The 16,065-nt window shown below is 39.7% G+C and overlaps 1 protein-coding gene and 1 long non-coding RNA gene across 3 annotated transcripts in view; one reads left to right on the top strand and one right to left on the bottom strand.

Moving 5' to 3' along the window:
• Positions 1 to 971: 971 nt before the first annotated feature.
• LOC140248117 (uncharacterized) lies at positions 972 to 6,722 on the bottom strand. The gene is made up of 3 exons (XR_011902806.1): positions 6,469 to 6,722; positions 5,704 to 6,037; positions 972 to 2,357 (listed from the first exon to the last, which is right to left on the bottom strand). It is a non-coding gene; the product is annotated as an uncharacterized lncRNA (long non-coding RNA).
• The window catches only part of CLVS1 (clavesin 1), a 115,119-nt gene continuing 105,077 nt past the window's right edge, over positions 6,024 to 16,065 (top strand). Inside the window, exons 1-3 of one of the 2 annotated variants that reach the window (XM_072328559.1) lie at positions 6,107 to 6,267; positions 7,934 to 8,059; positions 15,078 to 15,691. In XM_072328559.1, coding sequence (XP_072184660.1) covers positions 15,303 to 15,691 — 389 coding nt within the window. In that variant the 5' untranslated portion in view covers positions 6,107 to 6,267; positions 7,934 to 8,059; positions 15,078 to 15,302. Of the gene's footprint in view, positions 6,268 to 7,933; positions 8,060 to 15,077; positions 15,692 to 16,065 lie in introns of both variants that reach the window. The other variant, XM_072328558.1, reaches the window with a different exon arrangement.

The following is a 16,065-nucleotide window of genomic DNA, read 5'->3' as shown; positions in this document are numbered from 1 at the left end:
TCCCTGCCCTCCAGCTAGGGGCATTTAAGGGAAGGGGTTGTTCCTTTTATCCTACAGCAGAGAGGGCATGGGCACAGAGGAGGTAATGATAATTTCCCACTGGTTTCACCTTCTCCTTCCCAACTGTTTTTCTCCCTTTTCCCTTGCCTATCCTCCATCCAGATTCAATGTATTTGCTCATTAATGATTAAAAAATAAAAATAAAAATAAAATAAAAATAAAAATAAAAAATAGCTAGCTGGTACACACAGAAGTGCAGAGCTGCTGCTGAACAGACTCAGTTTGCCTTAGGATCGGTTCCTGCATCTTCTTGTGAGGCTGCCAGTCAGGGCTACAGATGATTTAAGAGGCTTTTTTATTGGCAATTTAGTTAAACCTGCTGTGCACAGCTAGGTCTTAGGAGAAGGAAGATGAATGCACATTTTAATGACTGAATCAGCATATATTGGGAATCAGGATGGCAGCAGCCTCACCTCCCTAGGGGCTCACTGGCTATGACAACCGAAAAGCCTCCCGCCTGTTAAAAAGTACATGATTGCTGTATGCCCCTCTGCTTGATATATATTCCAGGCGGATTGTGCTGGGGCTCCCTGATGACATTAAAGCAAACCCAGTGTTTGCAAGATGATGTTGATGTTGTTTAGGCCCTGATTCCAGTGCTCCATCCCAGGAGGGACAAAACTATACTGTGGAGCAGTTTCAGCAGATTGTTGCATCCTTTACTTTCTCGTATGAATTGGTAATATCAATGTCTGACTGCTGACAGATGTAATAGCTGTTTTACATACACACACTTACCCCCGTGCTGGCTGGTGTAAGCTGGTACACCTTCCCTAAAGTCAGTGGAGTTGTCGATTTATAGTTGTCGAAGATTACAGCCATGGTGCTTGTCTCTATTTTTGTATATATTTGCACAGACATTCACATGTTTCAGTTTTCAACAGATAGACTTCAGCTACCCAGAACAAGATCGTGTCCTCCATCTGTTTTTAATTCCAGCAATCTCTGCAGCCATGCAGAGTCACAAATGTGAAATTATTCCATATCCTCAGTGACATTCACATAATTGAATTTATATTGCACATATGCTTGTTTACACATACAACAGCTCACAGTCATTATTACTGTTTCTGATTTATGTTATTCCTATCCAAAGCTGCTTGTGTTTATGTACATCATTCATTCCAGAAATAAATCATCACTAAGTAATCAGATGTTAGTATCGTATTAAGCACCCCCTTCATCTCAAATTCCCATCCTTTGAATCCTTTTATTGTTATTATTATTATTTTTAATCACTTCAGAAGATATTGTCTTGCACTTTGAGCTCAACAGTTAAAGTCATTTTGGACGGATGCATAGAAACATGTTGCAGCTTGAGAAAAACACATAACAGATCTTGTGAAGTTACAGAACCCTACATTTAACACACGGGAGAATTAACAATAAACTGCATAGAAATATCAAGCACTTAGAAAACCATATCAGAGACCAGCATGTTAGGATTCAAACCCAAGCATTTATCTTCAAAATGATCCCAGCATAGCAAAGCACCAGGAAGCAGCCAGGCATTTCACACAACTTCCATATCAGACCACCAAAAATTTTCTTGCTGGGCTCATCTTCTTCATGAATCTCCTGCCTCTTTATGAGCTTTTTTTTTTTGTCACATGTGGCAGCCCCTAAGTCATCTTACTCCTGGACCAGGAATAAATCAGCTATTCCTTAAAGGTTGTATTATATTATTTAGGTACTATCTATGAAAAATATGACTTCTCATATTTTATTTCCTTCTGAAAGATGATATGCAATGGTTTTGACAGACAGTGTCATTATTGTTTAGATAAAGTAGTACTGACATTGTGAGTAACTAAAGTCAATTTGTAGTAGGTCCTCAGGTGATTTAAGTTACAGGAATTCCACTAAAGTCAGCATAAGTCTGTGTTGCCAAGTTAAACCAACTACAGACATGAGGTCAAATCTGTACCTGACTTAAACAGCAAATCTGGGTCTGAAGTCATCATGTCCAGCTCCTAAGGGCCTCCAGAGATATACTTGTAGTTTTATGACTGCTGTTTGATCTTTACTACCAAGCTCCTCGGCCTGGAACCACACCAGGAACTTTACAAACCAAAAGTAAGCTTGCTGTGGGATCTAGACCATAGGTGATAGCTGATGGGGGTTTCAGCTCTGAGAGCTAGGCTTTACCAGACTTCTGATGTTGGCCTCCAGGTGCTGGATCTGCTGGTCAGTTCCCAGAATTCCATGAAGTTGGGGATCATTTCTGCTCCCCCCCCAATGTGTTCAGGGTCCATGTTCCATTTGTATGCTATCTAGACACGGCAATTGCACGTGAACTGCAAAAGAGTAAATTTTCTCCATCAGATGTAAAAAGGCAAAACCTGGACCCTCCTTACTAAATAAATCATAAAAACAATCCATTTGCATATGTTCTGCATTTCTGGGTATGAATTTTTAAATATTTTAAAGGTTCAGGAAATCTGGGAGGACTTACAACATGAATCCTTCTGAACTGTGATATAAGAGTTACTTCTCCCTTAAGAATAATGATTTATTGGGTCTAAGCAGTTTTAGCATTATTATTTTTTTACCTACTGGGGCCTTCAATGCAGTTACTTTCAAAGGAAATAAAACCAGATGGTAATTGTAGATTAGGGAAAAAGAATGAGCTCCTAATTAATTATTAAAATTGACTTAATTTTAGAAACTTGCAGCAAATTCTTCACAGAAGAAAATTTAAAGATACAGGGACATTGTTTATTGCATTACTTCTCAAACTCCTTACTCACATGATTAAAAGAATATTTTAAATATTGGAGAAATAATAATAGAAGCATAAATTACAATAGATAGATTAGATATACTAGATATACTGAATTATATGGACGATCACTTCCCCTTCCCCACTATTCACAAACACTAATCCTATAAGATTCTGAATAACTAAATGTTTTCATTTAATTCAGAGATACAAAACATTTTGCTATAAACAGAGAAGATCCGGTAGAAACTATCTGTCTCACCTAGAGCATGGAGCAACTCTAACTCTACTATGGTTTCCTTTTCAGTTCATGTTCACAGATACTTTTTGGTAGTGCTGAAAACATACATTTCCTTTCAAAGTTTGTTATTTCACTGCTCTTCATTAAAACAGAGAATCGATATCTGTGATGACAGAGAAGACCAGGCTAGAATAAATTTAATATCAAAGTACTGTTTCACTTTCTGAAGAGGCTGCATAAAATATCCTCCCCTGTGTAAATTGATCTATTTCCTCTGGGTATTCAGTCACTTCCAATGCCTTCAGTACTAAACTATGATTACTGGTGCATTTTTCTTTCCATTGCTCTGCATATTCAGCTCTGCAAATCAGGGTTTTATATGGCTCCAATCTATGCACTTCAGAAATGGAGTTCCTTATATCCAAGAAAACTTCATGAAACTGAACAGTTTCTACCTTCAGCATACTTATTCACTGGGATGTAATTTCAGTTGAAGTGTAGTGATGGAGACAGTGCAAAGAACTGAGATCTTAAGTATACTTTCAAGTACAGAATAGTCTTTGCAGAAAGAAGGTAATGAGAAAGTGACGAAGCACTGATGAGAAAGGAACTGAGAATATTTGTAGTGGGATAGATACAAGGTAGTATGTTTAGAGATTTGCTTCTTCCATAGCATTCTGCTACATGTCTGTAATCCAGTGGATCAGCAGGATCTGGCCACCTAACATCAATACTAACAAAGGAAAAAATAAACCTTCAGCTAACAAACCAAATAAAAACATTAAATCCCCAAATATACATACATCAAATTTGACACTTAAGAGCCAATACATTTGACTGCCTAAGGCAGTTGGTTTATAGACTCATGCTCATTCCACTTAATATTATTAGCAGTTCCCAGGGAAGTACTCCATAGTTACAGTAGCTTGTACACTTATCTTTATCATATGTTCAAAGGTGGAATCTTGCAAAAGGACTATGGAAACAGAACAATATTTTTATTTCAAACAGATGTCTAAGCAGAAAATAATGATCTACTGAGACTATTTACTAACTGACTTCCCTGGGACTAGAAATGGTCTCTCCTCAAGTGCTGGGACAAATGCTATGGTGGGAGTTTTGAGCTATCTGCCTTTGAGTTGCTGCTTCACCTCTTGCAGTCAGTGTGATTGAGTCACAGAATGCAAATGCCTCATATGCCAGTTTTAAACATGCTCAGGATTAAATCAATGACTGGGCACACAGTTCATTCTAAAGGCACTAGAGATATTCCCAACAAATTATTTTTGCCTTTGGTCAAGAATATTGTGGATTTTCCCTGAAAAAGCAAGTAATTCTGACTGGATGCACACTCTTTCAAATAGAACAAAACCACAGGCTTTTCCTCTTTCAAGGCAACACAAAGCTGACAATGCTCCTGCCACTTTCACAGTCTCAAAGCTTTCTTTGTCCATTAGAATCCAAGACAAGCCATTACAGGGTCAGACCAAAGGTCTATCTAGACTAGTGCCAGCAGTGATCAGCAGGGGAAGACTAAGGCAAGGAATAAGAGCAGGGCAAGGTTATAAGCATTCTTTCTGAATGCTAGCCCAGCCTCTGAATATTTGTGTAGCATGGCCTTGCTGAGCTAGAAGTTCATGTTAAATAACCTGTAATGCATTTTTCTTCCAAGGATATGTTCAGCACTTCTTTGAAGCCTAAATTTCTGTGGAAATGAGTTCTACAAATTCACTAAGCACTTATGTTTTATATATGTGTGTGTGTGTGTGTGTGTGTGTGTGTGTATAATGTCCTTTGGTTGGATTCAAACTAGATATAGTACGTTTCCTTTTTCCTATTCCTTGAATGGAAAGAGATAGTGAGATATCATTCTTATTTATCTTCCTTATGCTGTTCACCCTTATTAAATGATGAAAACATTATAACCACAGTTACTCATCTATTTTTTTGCCTACTGAAGAATTCTACTATGCTTAGTCATTTCTTATGAAGAGGTTGATCCATATTTTTATCATCATTGCTCATTATCACCCAGTGTTTCACTACGTGGGATCCTTCAGTAACTCACACAGGAGATTTGTCCAAAGCAAAAAGACCAAGAGTCAGTTGTCTTAAGTCACTGCTTTCCAGGAATTGTATACAGAAGAAGCACAGGAAGAAATGCATTTCACAGTTACCTTTGACTGGTCTAACTGTGTTTATATGAGCAGTAGAATGTAAATTTCATTTGCTAAGGGCATTAAAGTCTTTCAAGTACAGCTTCCTAGTGTAGCTCTTAAGAGACTCATACAGAAATAAATATTCAGAACCAACTGAAAGAAATTATTTCTTGTAATTTCTACAGGACTAGACAAAGCTTACAAATCCTTGTAAAGTTATCTTGAAATAGTGGTTTAGAAATGTATAGCTGTTCTAGAAGAGACTGAGAAAGCTCAAGGACAAGAAAATTGTCCTGAAAACACAGACACAGTATTGATGGGGAAAGTCCTTGAGCTTAAAAGTGTTTGGGAGAGGGGCTGAGAGAGCACTTATCCTGTCCTTACATTCTTCACTAGACATTCTCTGTGGCTGCTATTAGTGTCCTGAGCTAGGTGTACCTGTAGTCTGACCCAGAAGAACTCTTACAAACCCAGGCTGCCATGTTCGTTAAGACAGACCATCTATAATGTATGAAGATTACCCTTTCTGTGGCTGCTGTAAATGCCGCAGGAGGTTGTGCTCTCCCACAGTTTGTCTCGAAAGAGGCGATGCGAGAAATAACGTCAGCGAGGACCATGCCACCAGGTGAAAGCCCGCACTAAGCTCTCGGTGACGGGCTGTGCTGTTGCTTCCCCGACTGTCAGCAGCCCGCGGCTCCTTTGTCACCACTCCCCCGGCGGTTGCGGCGCACCGATCCCGCAGCATGGGAGAGCCAGGAGCGCCGGGAGGCAGTCGGGCAGGCGGCAGGAGGGCTTAGGACCCAGGGGGACGGCAGCCTCCGAGTGGAAGGACCCAGGCTTTGGTGCACACGCCTCCTACCAAAAAAAAAAAAAAAAAAAAAAAAAAAAAAAAAAATCATAGCCCCGTGGAGCTGGCGCTCGCTCATTCACAGTTTTCTAGAGAGATCTGAGCCTGAACCTAGGAGCCGGGAGATCTTTCTCACCCACCCAGCTCAACGGCAAGGACACCTACAGGGGGAAAAAAAACCCCAAACATCCCACGCAGCCCCCCGCCGCCCCGAGGCAGGCTGCCTGGCTCTGTGCAGGTATTTGGATTTGTCTTTTCTCGGGTTGCGGCAGGGCGGCTCTCCGCGCTCCCGTCCCTCCCCCGCGCCTCCGGGCCCGGGCTGCGGCTTTTCAGCACCGCTGGGCGGACAGCTCCGGCCGTAGCCCCGCCGCGCTGCGGGCCGGGGCCTCTCCCTGCCTGCTCCCTTCCCGGCCCTGCCCTGCTCCTGCCTGCTGCCTACCTGCCCTACACCCTGCCTGCCTCTCGATCTGTCGTTTTCCTTGCCTGCCCTGCCTCCTGCTTCCTGCCTCTCCTGCCTTTACTGCCTGTTTTTCCTCTGCCTGCCTGCCTCATTTCCACTGCTCACTGCCATCTCCTTGTCTCCTGCCTCCACAGCTTGCCTCCCTTGCCTGCCCTGACTCCCTGTTCCCTGCCTCCTCCATCTCCCTCATCTGCCTGTCCTGCCTCTCTTCCTCCCTCCCTTGTTCCCTATCTGCTCTGCATCTCCTCCCTGCGTGATACCTGCCCTGCCCTGCCTGCCCTACTTCCCTTACCTCCCTTTCCTCTCCTGACTCCCACCTACACTGTCTCTTTTGCCTCCTGTCCTTATTGCCCTGCCTTTCTGCTTTCTGCCTTCTTGCTTTCTGCCTCTCCGATCTACTCTCCTCCCTGCTTTGCTTCCCTGCCTCCTTTCCTCCCAGCCCATATTTCTGTTTCCTTTCTTTCATACCCATCTTCCCCTCCTGCCCTGCTTCTTCATTAGCAGCTCTGGAGCAGGATATGAGAACTAGGGGAAAAAAAAAGAACTTAACTCCCCAGAAACTGATCAAGCAGGGGAAAGAGTACAAGATGGAAGGGAAAGACTACATTCAATTTCAGAGCAGATGAGTAGTGAGAGGAATGGAGAGAGAAGGGTTAAAACTGGGAGTTAATTTGCTGAGACCCTAACTAAGTACAGAGGGATAGAAGTACAAGCAGAGATTGTTGCTTCTCAACAAATTGATCCCTGTTTTGACCAGGTACATTCAAACCAGGAGGGGATGAGAGACTATAAGAAGGGAGAATGTTCAGGATTAGTCAAATGTTCAGCTTTACCAGAGACAAACAGTGATGAATAATGTCTGCAGTGAAGAAGTAGGGTGAATCATGCTTACCCCATGGACCCTTTGCTGGAGGGAGTCAAGAACTAAGTTTTGGTTTTGCAAGCAGCAAGTGTTTTCAAGGAGGGTTAAATGCAGAAAATAAATACAAAGCAAATAACTGCTGGAGAATCCCCATGCATGCTACTGATTTGACTTTAATTGTGTCTGCAGTGGTATAATCCTGGTGAGGGTGAAGGGGGGTTGAAGAAGGTCATAGGAAGAAGAGAGCTTTCAGTTTAAAAATGTTGATTCCTAAATCTAAACAAGCTCCAGGAATAATGAAGTTAAGGGGCAGATGGCTAGTTGTTGTCCATCACTAAACAGTGACTGGATTGTATTTGGAAAGAAAAATTAAATTACAGAAAGGCTGCTTTCATGTGCTTTGTGAGTAATCAGATGATAACGCGGATTTTCTCCAGTAAGAAAAGTTAATGCAATGCCAACATCTAAATGACAGATTATGTAACAGTATTATGTCAAGTATTGCATAGCAAAGGTAAGGATTTTCATTTTTTTGTGTAGTGATAAATCAGATGACCACACAGATCTTTCCCTGCTTTGCAGTCTGTACCCCACGATGAAGTTTGCATGGACAGCTCATGTTGTCAGCACAATCAGGTCTGTTAAGTATCTGCTATATGATGTCGCTGATTATCTTAAGAATTTTGTTGGCTCATCCAGCTTTGCAAGGTATTGAGAATTTTTCTAAAGATTAGACTCTTGTAAGATATATGCAAAACAGTAACGTAACTTGTTCTAAAACCTTGCCATGCTTGCCTTACTATTTCATCATTTCTGACCATGTCTGGTGCAGAGACCCAGATTCTCTTATGCCGAGTAGCACAGAGAGCTACAGAGTAGGAGTAAGCAGTGCAGTTGGCAGTAGAGGGACTGCAGAATCAGCCCCATCACAACAAGCCATAATTCCGTAAACTCTGTGCTTTGAACATGGAAAGCGTTGCAACAAAATATGTAACAACAGCTTCCTTGTATTTCTAAAGAGGGCCCTGTCAGTGAGAATACAGGTTATCAGCCTCATAGAAAGACAGAGAGCATTCGCTGCAAACTAAGGAGCATAAGCACATGTTTTTTTTATGTAAGTGAGGAGTTACTGAAGTACTTCTGCTAATATTTGGCAAATTAGTATTATTTTCCCTCCTAGCCCACAGATGTGGCATATAGCACATAAACAAGCATAATGGGACAATCAGATAATAAGAAAAAAGTAGGAACATCACTCTTTTATGGAAGGGAAAGTTCACTGGGCAGTATTTCACATAGTTAATGGCAGATATATATAATTCCTTTACATGTTGATATTATTACTGCTTTTAGGATTTTGCCTAAGAATTTCTAAAAGCTCTTTTTTATTAATAGGATTTGTAGAAATAAACTTCTTAATTTTAGTATGTTCGAATGCACAAGGTATTATCAAATTGCATTAAACTTTATTTTGACAGTGTTAGAAGAAATGTGCAGATCCACATGTTTTTACTGCTTGAGTAGATATGTTGGAAAAAAAGCATAGTAAAATTACATGGATCCTTGGGTGCAGAAATCCCCCTTTGTCTCTTCCCTCCCTGCCCCCTCAGTTACATCTTTCCTTCCCTCAATTTCTTTCTTCCTTCCTTTCTGCCTTCCATCTGTCCTTTCTTCCTTCCTTCCATTCATTTTCCCACATTCTTTTCTCTCCTTTCCTCCTCTCTTCCTTTCCTCTTTCTGCCACCTTACAGAATGGCAGATGCCGTTCTCAGTCACAGTGTGTAAAGAAGAACTAAGTTTGCTACTGACGGGGCAATAATACACAGCTGTGGAACTTAATATTTGTAAAGGAACATAACTTTTATAAGGTATAGCGAAACTCCCATGCAATTTGATAAACTTCACATTGTTACAGTTGTAGAACTAAATGTCCTGACTATTTTTTTTTCCCTTCTTCTGTATATCTTTATACAGATGTCATAATACTATTTCTACAGTGCATTAAGGAGTTTTCAGGCACCAGGATTATCATCCCACGCTATCAATTTCTCCTCATATCTTAATTATCATGCTTGGGGATTAGATTTCATGTTTTACACGCTGTTGATCATTTCTGCTGAAAGAAGATTCTATACAATCAGACAAAGTGATTTCTTTCTCAGTAATGACCAGGATGCTTTTTTTTTTTTTTTTTTTTTTTTTTTATGGTGACACTTCCAGTTCATGACTAACATGGAATTTCCAAGCAGCCTGATAATTTTTGACATGCTGCAGGTCAGATGTCACATTCCCATAGGGATTAGCAGTTTATCTGTAGTTGGTGAAATTATAAGGCTTTAAAATTGTGTTCTGGAAATAGATTAAATCAATCTTATTTAATTCACCACTAATTTGCTTATCTTTTTTTATTATTATTATTTACAAGTTCTCTGAGTTCCCATCCTCAGCATGTTGACAATAAGTTTTCTATTTTGTGTCAGAAAATAGTGAGGCAATCTATTCCATATCTATTGGACAATCTTGTCTGTCCCTCCTGATGCCCATCATTTTGTAGCATCAGCAGGACGGCTGCAGGCCAGTGTTGCAAGTGTGCCTTTCCTACAGGCAAGCAGTTCTACAAGGATCAGCTGAGTTGCTGCCATGTTTTGTGCTGAACCATGGCTAAATTACCACTATTGGACAGATAGATGTGGCCCAAGGGTAACCTGTAACTGACTCAAGCTGACAAGAAGTCGGTAATATGAGGGAAATAGGGTTGTGTGATGTATTGCCTTCACTGAGCTAAAGGAAATGTTAGGTTTTGCTCTTCAGCAAGGAGATCGTAACCCAGGAAGGAGTGAGAACGATCAAATTCCCCACATAGCTGTTAGAGTCACAAACATCTCCTATTTTCATATTGAAGAGAAGCAACAGTTCCCTAGCCAAGGTACACAGGAGTAGTAGGCCTTCAGGTAGGAAGGTCTGCAACATTTTATCTATTCTAATTCACTGGGAGAATTGCATCCCACAGGGAAGCAAGAGGTGTGAATAATTCGAGCAGCCGTCAGACTATGAGTTTGGGAAGCAGTGGCTGCTCTTGGAAACACCTAAAGAGATTATATTCATTTTGGGTTCAGATTGTGTTACTAAAGTTTCTCCTTACACTGGGAAAACAGTGAGCATTGCAGTCTACCTCCTCATTTCTTAGTGTGCAAAAAAAGGTTTCACATTTTTTTTCATGGTGTGGAACATTATTCATAGAGTGGAGAGATTGCCCAGATGTTAACATGTATGCTTGCAGCTCAAGGGACATATGCTCTATTCCCAGCTCTGTGAAATGTGTCTGCAATGACTTCAGGCAAATCACTCAGGGCATTACTTTTCACAACTAGCTGAGGCAGATGCCAAGATCCTGCAGTCAAGGACAAGAGAGAGTCAGATTTTCTCATTCCTTTTTTGAAATTAATTCGTGTAGCCAGGGTACAGCCCTTTTTATGTCTGAGCACCCAATCTACAGTTTGGATTCCTACTAAAACTACCCAAGACTACAAAGTGCCAAAGAAGTGCCACTTCTATGAGCTCAGCTATGGGTCTATCCTGCCCTGGGGAATAATACCTGCTAAGCAGAATACAGCTCAAAGATGTTTTCCATAGTTTAACATCTTTTTTTTTTTTTTTTTTTTTTAAGCAATTTAATGAGATTACTCCCACACATTGAAATAAAATCATTCGATCTTACCATTTTCCCACCCTCTCAGCCCACTCTTTTCTGGCATGACTTTATCATCTAGTGTGTGTATGAATGTTAGGAATTAGGAATTACATAATGAGACAAGTCGTAATAGTGGTGACTATTAACACCAGGTGAGGATCAAAGGTCAGTGCCTTCCCCATTTGAAAGCTATAGAAATGAACATTCACCTGGTGCATATCTTTGGATGGAATGGACAGAAGTTCTAAAAATGGATGATTGAAATGGATGGAGAAGAGCCAAATGGATATAAGTGCAATATTTCGAGAGGCAAATGATGTTGTGGGCAAAGTGGGCAAGAACAAAATGGTTCGGATAAGCATCATCACCATTACGTACAGTTTTGGCCAGTTATCCAGGTGATATAGGGCAAATAAGTGTTGAATGCTGATCCTGAAGAGCACTAGAGTACTAGAGCATGTTAAGACCTTTGAATGGATAGTGTTATGAAGATACATTCTTAATACATTACCTTAATTTTAGTTAATAATTATTGTGGGTTTTTTTTATTAAGTAAGATGTTTCTGAGAGTCAGGCAAAAATTATAAACTGTTTATCTGAAAATCATAACAAATTTACAATATTTTCTTCAACCTAAGCACGCTTTTTGTTCCTTGTCAATCTCTTGAAAACAAATACACTGAAATGGTATGTGTCACCACAATTTTGGTGAAGTTTTCCCTTGTTTTTACTGCATTAAGCTGCATTTCAAATTCTGTTAATTATCTTTCCTTGTTTAAAGCTGAGACTTGTTCCTTTGGAAGAATGATTTATTGTAAGACATTTAGAGAGCAAATAGTACCTTGGGAACTAAGAGTCACAACACAGAAAACAGCTGTTGTGATTACAACAAATATGGATGATTTTTAATGTCCTTTCCAACCCAAATCATTCTATGAATCTGTGATTCATTTGAGGGGGAAGAAAAGGGGGAAAAAAAGCAGAACAAAGATGTAAACATCTGAAAAACTGGCAGATGGATAGGAGTATACAAAACACCAGATGAGAAGAAGAAACTGCCATGTGTGGGAGGGGATGAAAATGGAGAAGACAAGACACCTCTGCTATACCTTTGGGAATCAGGATAAATCAGTACTGTTTGAGAAAGTACAGTAACAATTAAACTGGGTAGTTACAGAACATTAAATTTATTCTCAGGGTAAACAAAGGGAGCACCAAGTCACTCATTGTTATAAATCAAGCACCTTGAAGTCAAGGGTGCTAGACAGAACTACTAACTCACAATCTGTGCTGTCATTCAGACAGAAAGAATGATATTCGTATACATTTTGGATTATTTTGAAATATATAACATCGTGCCAGTAAAGCATTTTAGCTCAAAGGTTGTTTCAGCTGATAATGAGGATAATCTATAGATGCTGTAGTTCAACTCACTACATGAAATCTCTGAAATACATTTAAAAATATTTCTTCTGTTGGACTGAAGTTGTAGAATCTTGGGTTTTTTTTGGCAACAAAGTTTGACAAGAAAGGACCATAACTCTTTCACCTCGGGTTTGTTCTTGGGGTGTAGGGTGCTGGTGCATTTAAGTAAAGTAGAAACAGTAGAAAAGTTGCTGCTAACAACATCATTTTTGACACAAAATGCTTGGGAACCCTATGAGGAAATCGGAAGGGCTGAACTTTTTCTCCTTGGTCTATCTCTGTTTCCTTCTGGAGCAGGTTGCAGTTAACCTTTCAGTAATTTTCCTCATTTCCAAAGAAGAGTCTTGGTGGAAGTGGGAGTCTGAAAAGGAGATCAGCAAGGCATGATTTTCCTCCTATATACTGTCACAAAAACTGTGAAACTAGTGAGGTCACATTTAAGTGCCACAAGTCACAGTGGTTCCAAATTCACATTCAAATTCATACTGGCTGAGCCTGAGCTGACACAGCCCCCGCATCATCTCCCTTCTTCCACCTCTCCTCTGCCAAGCACCCTCGAGCACAAGCAGGTGCCTTTGGGCACTGCACTACCCCAGTGACAGTGTCACGCTTAAGTACACCTAACTAGCTCTGTGGAGATGATTCTAAAGCAGAGCATGATTTATGCAGTAAAATGCTAATGCCACCATTAATTTGAGATATAAGCACAGAAAATTGGCCTGATTTTCCCATGCTCTACATCAATTTTACATCAGCAGAATTCTGTTAATACCAGCAGAGTTATCCTAATTTGTGCTCATAAAGGCAAAAGGAAAACATCCTTTTTGTGTGTGTGTGTGCAACCCAGCTTTAGTGCAATCCATATTTATGTAGCAGTTTAGCAACCTGCATCCATAGATTAGCCCCTCAGGACTTCAGGGCATGTTTCTCTGGAGTCTTTCACAATCTGTATAGGCTTGTAAAAGGCAGGCAGCCTTCTTTCTTCCTGTCTCTGCCTTTTCCTACTTTTTCTCAGGTTGATAATGAATCATTGGACGCTCTATCCTGCAGGTAGCTCTGTGTGTCTTCAGCTCTATAGTGAATAGAGAAAGAAGCTGCTTAACAAACTCTCTTTTGTATCACCCACTGATATGTTGCATGTCTGTTGCTGTCAAATGAAAGTATTTGGGGGAATTTTTCTTATCCTTCGCCATACATGTCCTGTAAGCAAATATGCAGAAACACTGTACTCAAATTTAAGGATTCTGGGGCTGTAGCTATGGTATTTAAAATGTAGTTTATTTCAATGACAGGGAAGCCTATTGAACAGAGGACTTGGGTTTCCCCTGTGCTGATTAACTTCAAGGACCTGCAGTGTAACCTTGAGCACCTCTGACTAAGAAGTGCCCTGGCTGCTGCTGTCCCTTTGGTTTGATATGAGAATGCTGAACCCAGGGGAGTAGTAGAATAAAACAGTGTTTGCATTATAAATAATTCATGATTTTCCAAACAGCTTTCTTCAGATACAATAAAGAGTATCTTTCACTCAAGAATTCCCTTTTAATTTTTAAATCCAATTTTTCTTTCTCTTTTTCTTTTTTTTCCTTTTCCAGAAATTATTGAGAGACATAAACGAGTTAGGCAGTGGCATTTTTTCTGTTTGCTTGTCTGTTTTTGTGATGCCTAAAGTATTGGATGGATCTTGATCTTCCTTCACGCACATTTCACAGAGGAACAGACCTTGATCTTATTTCACACAAGTGTAACTACACAGACTTCGTTGACAGCCTCTTGCTAATTATGTCACTGAAATGTAAGGGACTCACTGCATCGTTTTGCTCATACATAACAGCTTAAACAGCTCTTCTTCTAATACTCGTAAAAACAAATTCAAGGTAAAGTACAAGAATAAAAACAAAATTCAGAACTAGGTGTTTGAACTACAAGGTTCTGAAGACGAGTGTTTGGCATCAAATGCAACTAAAACACCAACTCTGTCAGATTAGATACATCAAACACTTTATACATGGGAAATTTACCATGAAGATATTCTAAGTCTCAATGGGAAATATTTTGATGTGGTTTTACCAAGCAGAAAACACCCCTGGTGTTGGTGGAGTTCTATTTTATTTTTATGGCAGTTTCATGAATAACTCCGGGTCTCATTCAAGGAAAGCTACAGGCTGACAGAATAGGTGATAAAAACAATCAAAGCAACTTTTCATATTTTGCAGGTATGCAAACGTGCAAGTTTAAGAAGCTGAAATGTTGCTTCTCTTAATGGTTGAAAGAAATTACTATTAATTTTACTGTGGTCATTCTGGGCTTGAAGTTATGGAAAGCTGGAACTCCTACACCTCTATATGTCAACTTTGCAAACAGTATTTTAGTGCTAAAATGGTATGTCATATAATTGTCAATTAATATGAGTGCCTTACTGACAGATGCATTCAGGATATCAGTGATTGTCTTATATTAGCTGTACTCATTCTGACATTATTTTGCTGCTATCCTCTTACAAATGAACCTACAAAACAATTTCATTGCTATTTGAATTTCAAAAATGTGTTTATGTAAGCTTTATGTACATGTTTAGTCTTTTAAAAAAAATCTATTTGCTTTTTCTTTTAGAAAGTGGTGGAATAAACAACACATTCCTTTGGATGAATCATACCGCATATGAACTCTTTGTACAGGAATAAGAAAAAACCTTCAGTTTTATTTATTAGGTATCAGCTTGTAAACAAAAAACTTTGAATGGCTCGTGGTCACAGCAGACCATTAATTGAATGGGATCAGCACTTCTCCTACTAAAATATCTGAAGTCAAGGATTTGGAAAAGAGATTTTTGCAGCGATGACCCATTTACAAGCTGGACTTAGTCCAGAGACTATAGAGAAAGCCCGCCTGGAATTGAATGAAAACCCAGACATTTTGCACCAGGATATCCAGCAAGTCAGGGACATGATCATCACGAGGCCTGACATCGGGTTTTTACGTACAGATGACGCTTTCATCTTGAGATTTCTCCGAGCCAGGAAGTTTCACCAAATGGAGGCCTTCAGACTGTTGGCTCAGTACTTCCAGTACCGCCAATTAAATCTGGATATGTTCAAAAATTTCAAGGCTGATGATCCAGGAATCAAACGGGCTCTGACTGATGGGTTCCCAGGAGTACTGGAAAATCGTGACCATTGTGGCAGGAAGATTCTTCTGCTTTTTGCAGCCAACTGGGATCAGAGTAGGTAAATGTAGATAGTGTCCTTATCTTTTTGCGCACATTTACACTCAACTCATAAATGAATGTTTGTGATCACATTTAAAGCAGAAAGGTCATTTTTTGTGAAATATCTTGTAACCATGAGTTCATTTCACTAAAACTTTTGTCCAACCTGATCACCTCTCATTCTTCAGATTTAACACCATTAAGAACCAAGAGTATATCAGGGTATCAAAATAGCTTTTATTATTATTTTTTTTTTCACAAATATTTTCAGATTTTAGTAAGATAGTGTTGTCTTGCTATAAATACATTAGTGCCTATTATATAATTACTTCAGTAATATCATAGATTAGCTTAACAAGTTGCCAGAAAGCAAAACATATTCATAGCTGTTCT

The sequence above is a fragment of the Excalfactoria chinensis genome, chromosome 2 (genome assembly GCF_039878825.1).
Source record: "Excalfactoria chinensis isolate bCotChi1 chromosome 2, bCotChi1.hap2, whole genome shotgun sequence".
Taxonomy (NCBI): Eukaryota; Metazoa; Chordata; class Aves; order Galliformes; family Phasianidae; genus Excalfactoria; species Excalfactoria chinensis.
This window is presented reverse-complemented; position numbering and strand designations above follow the sequence as displayed.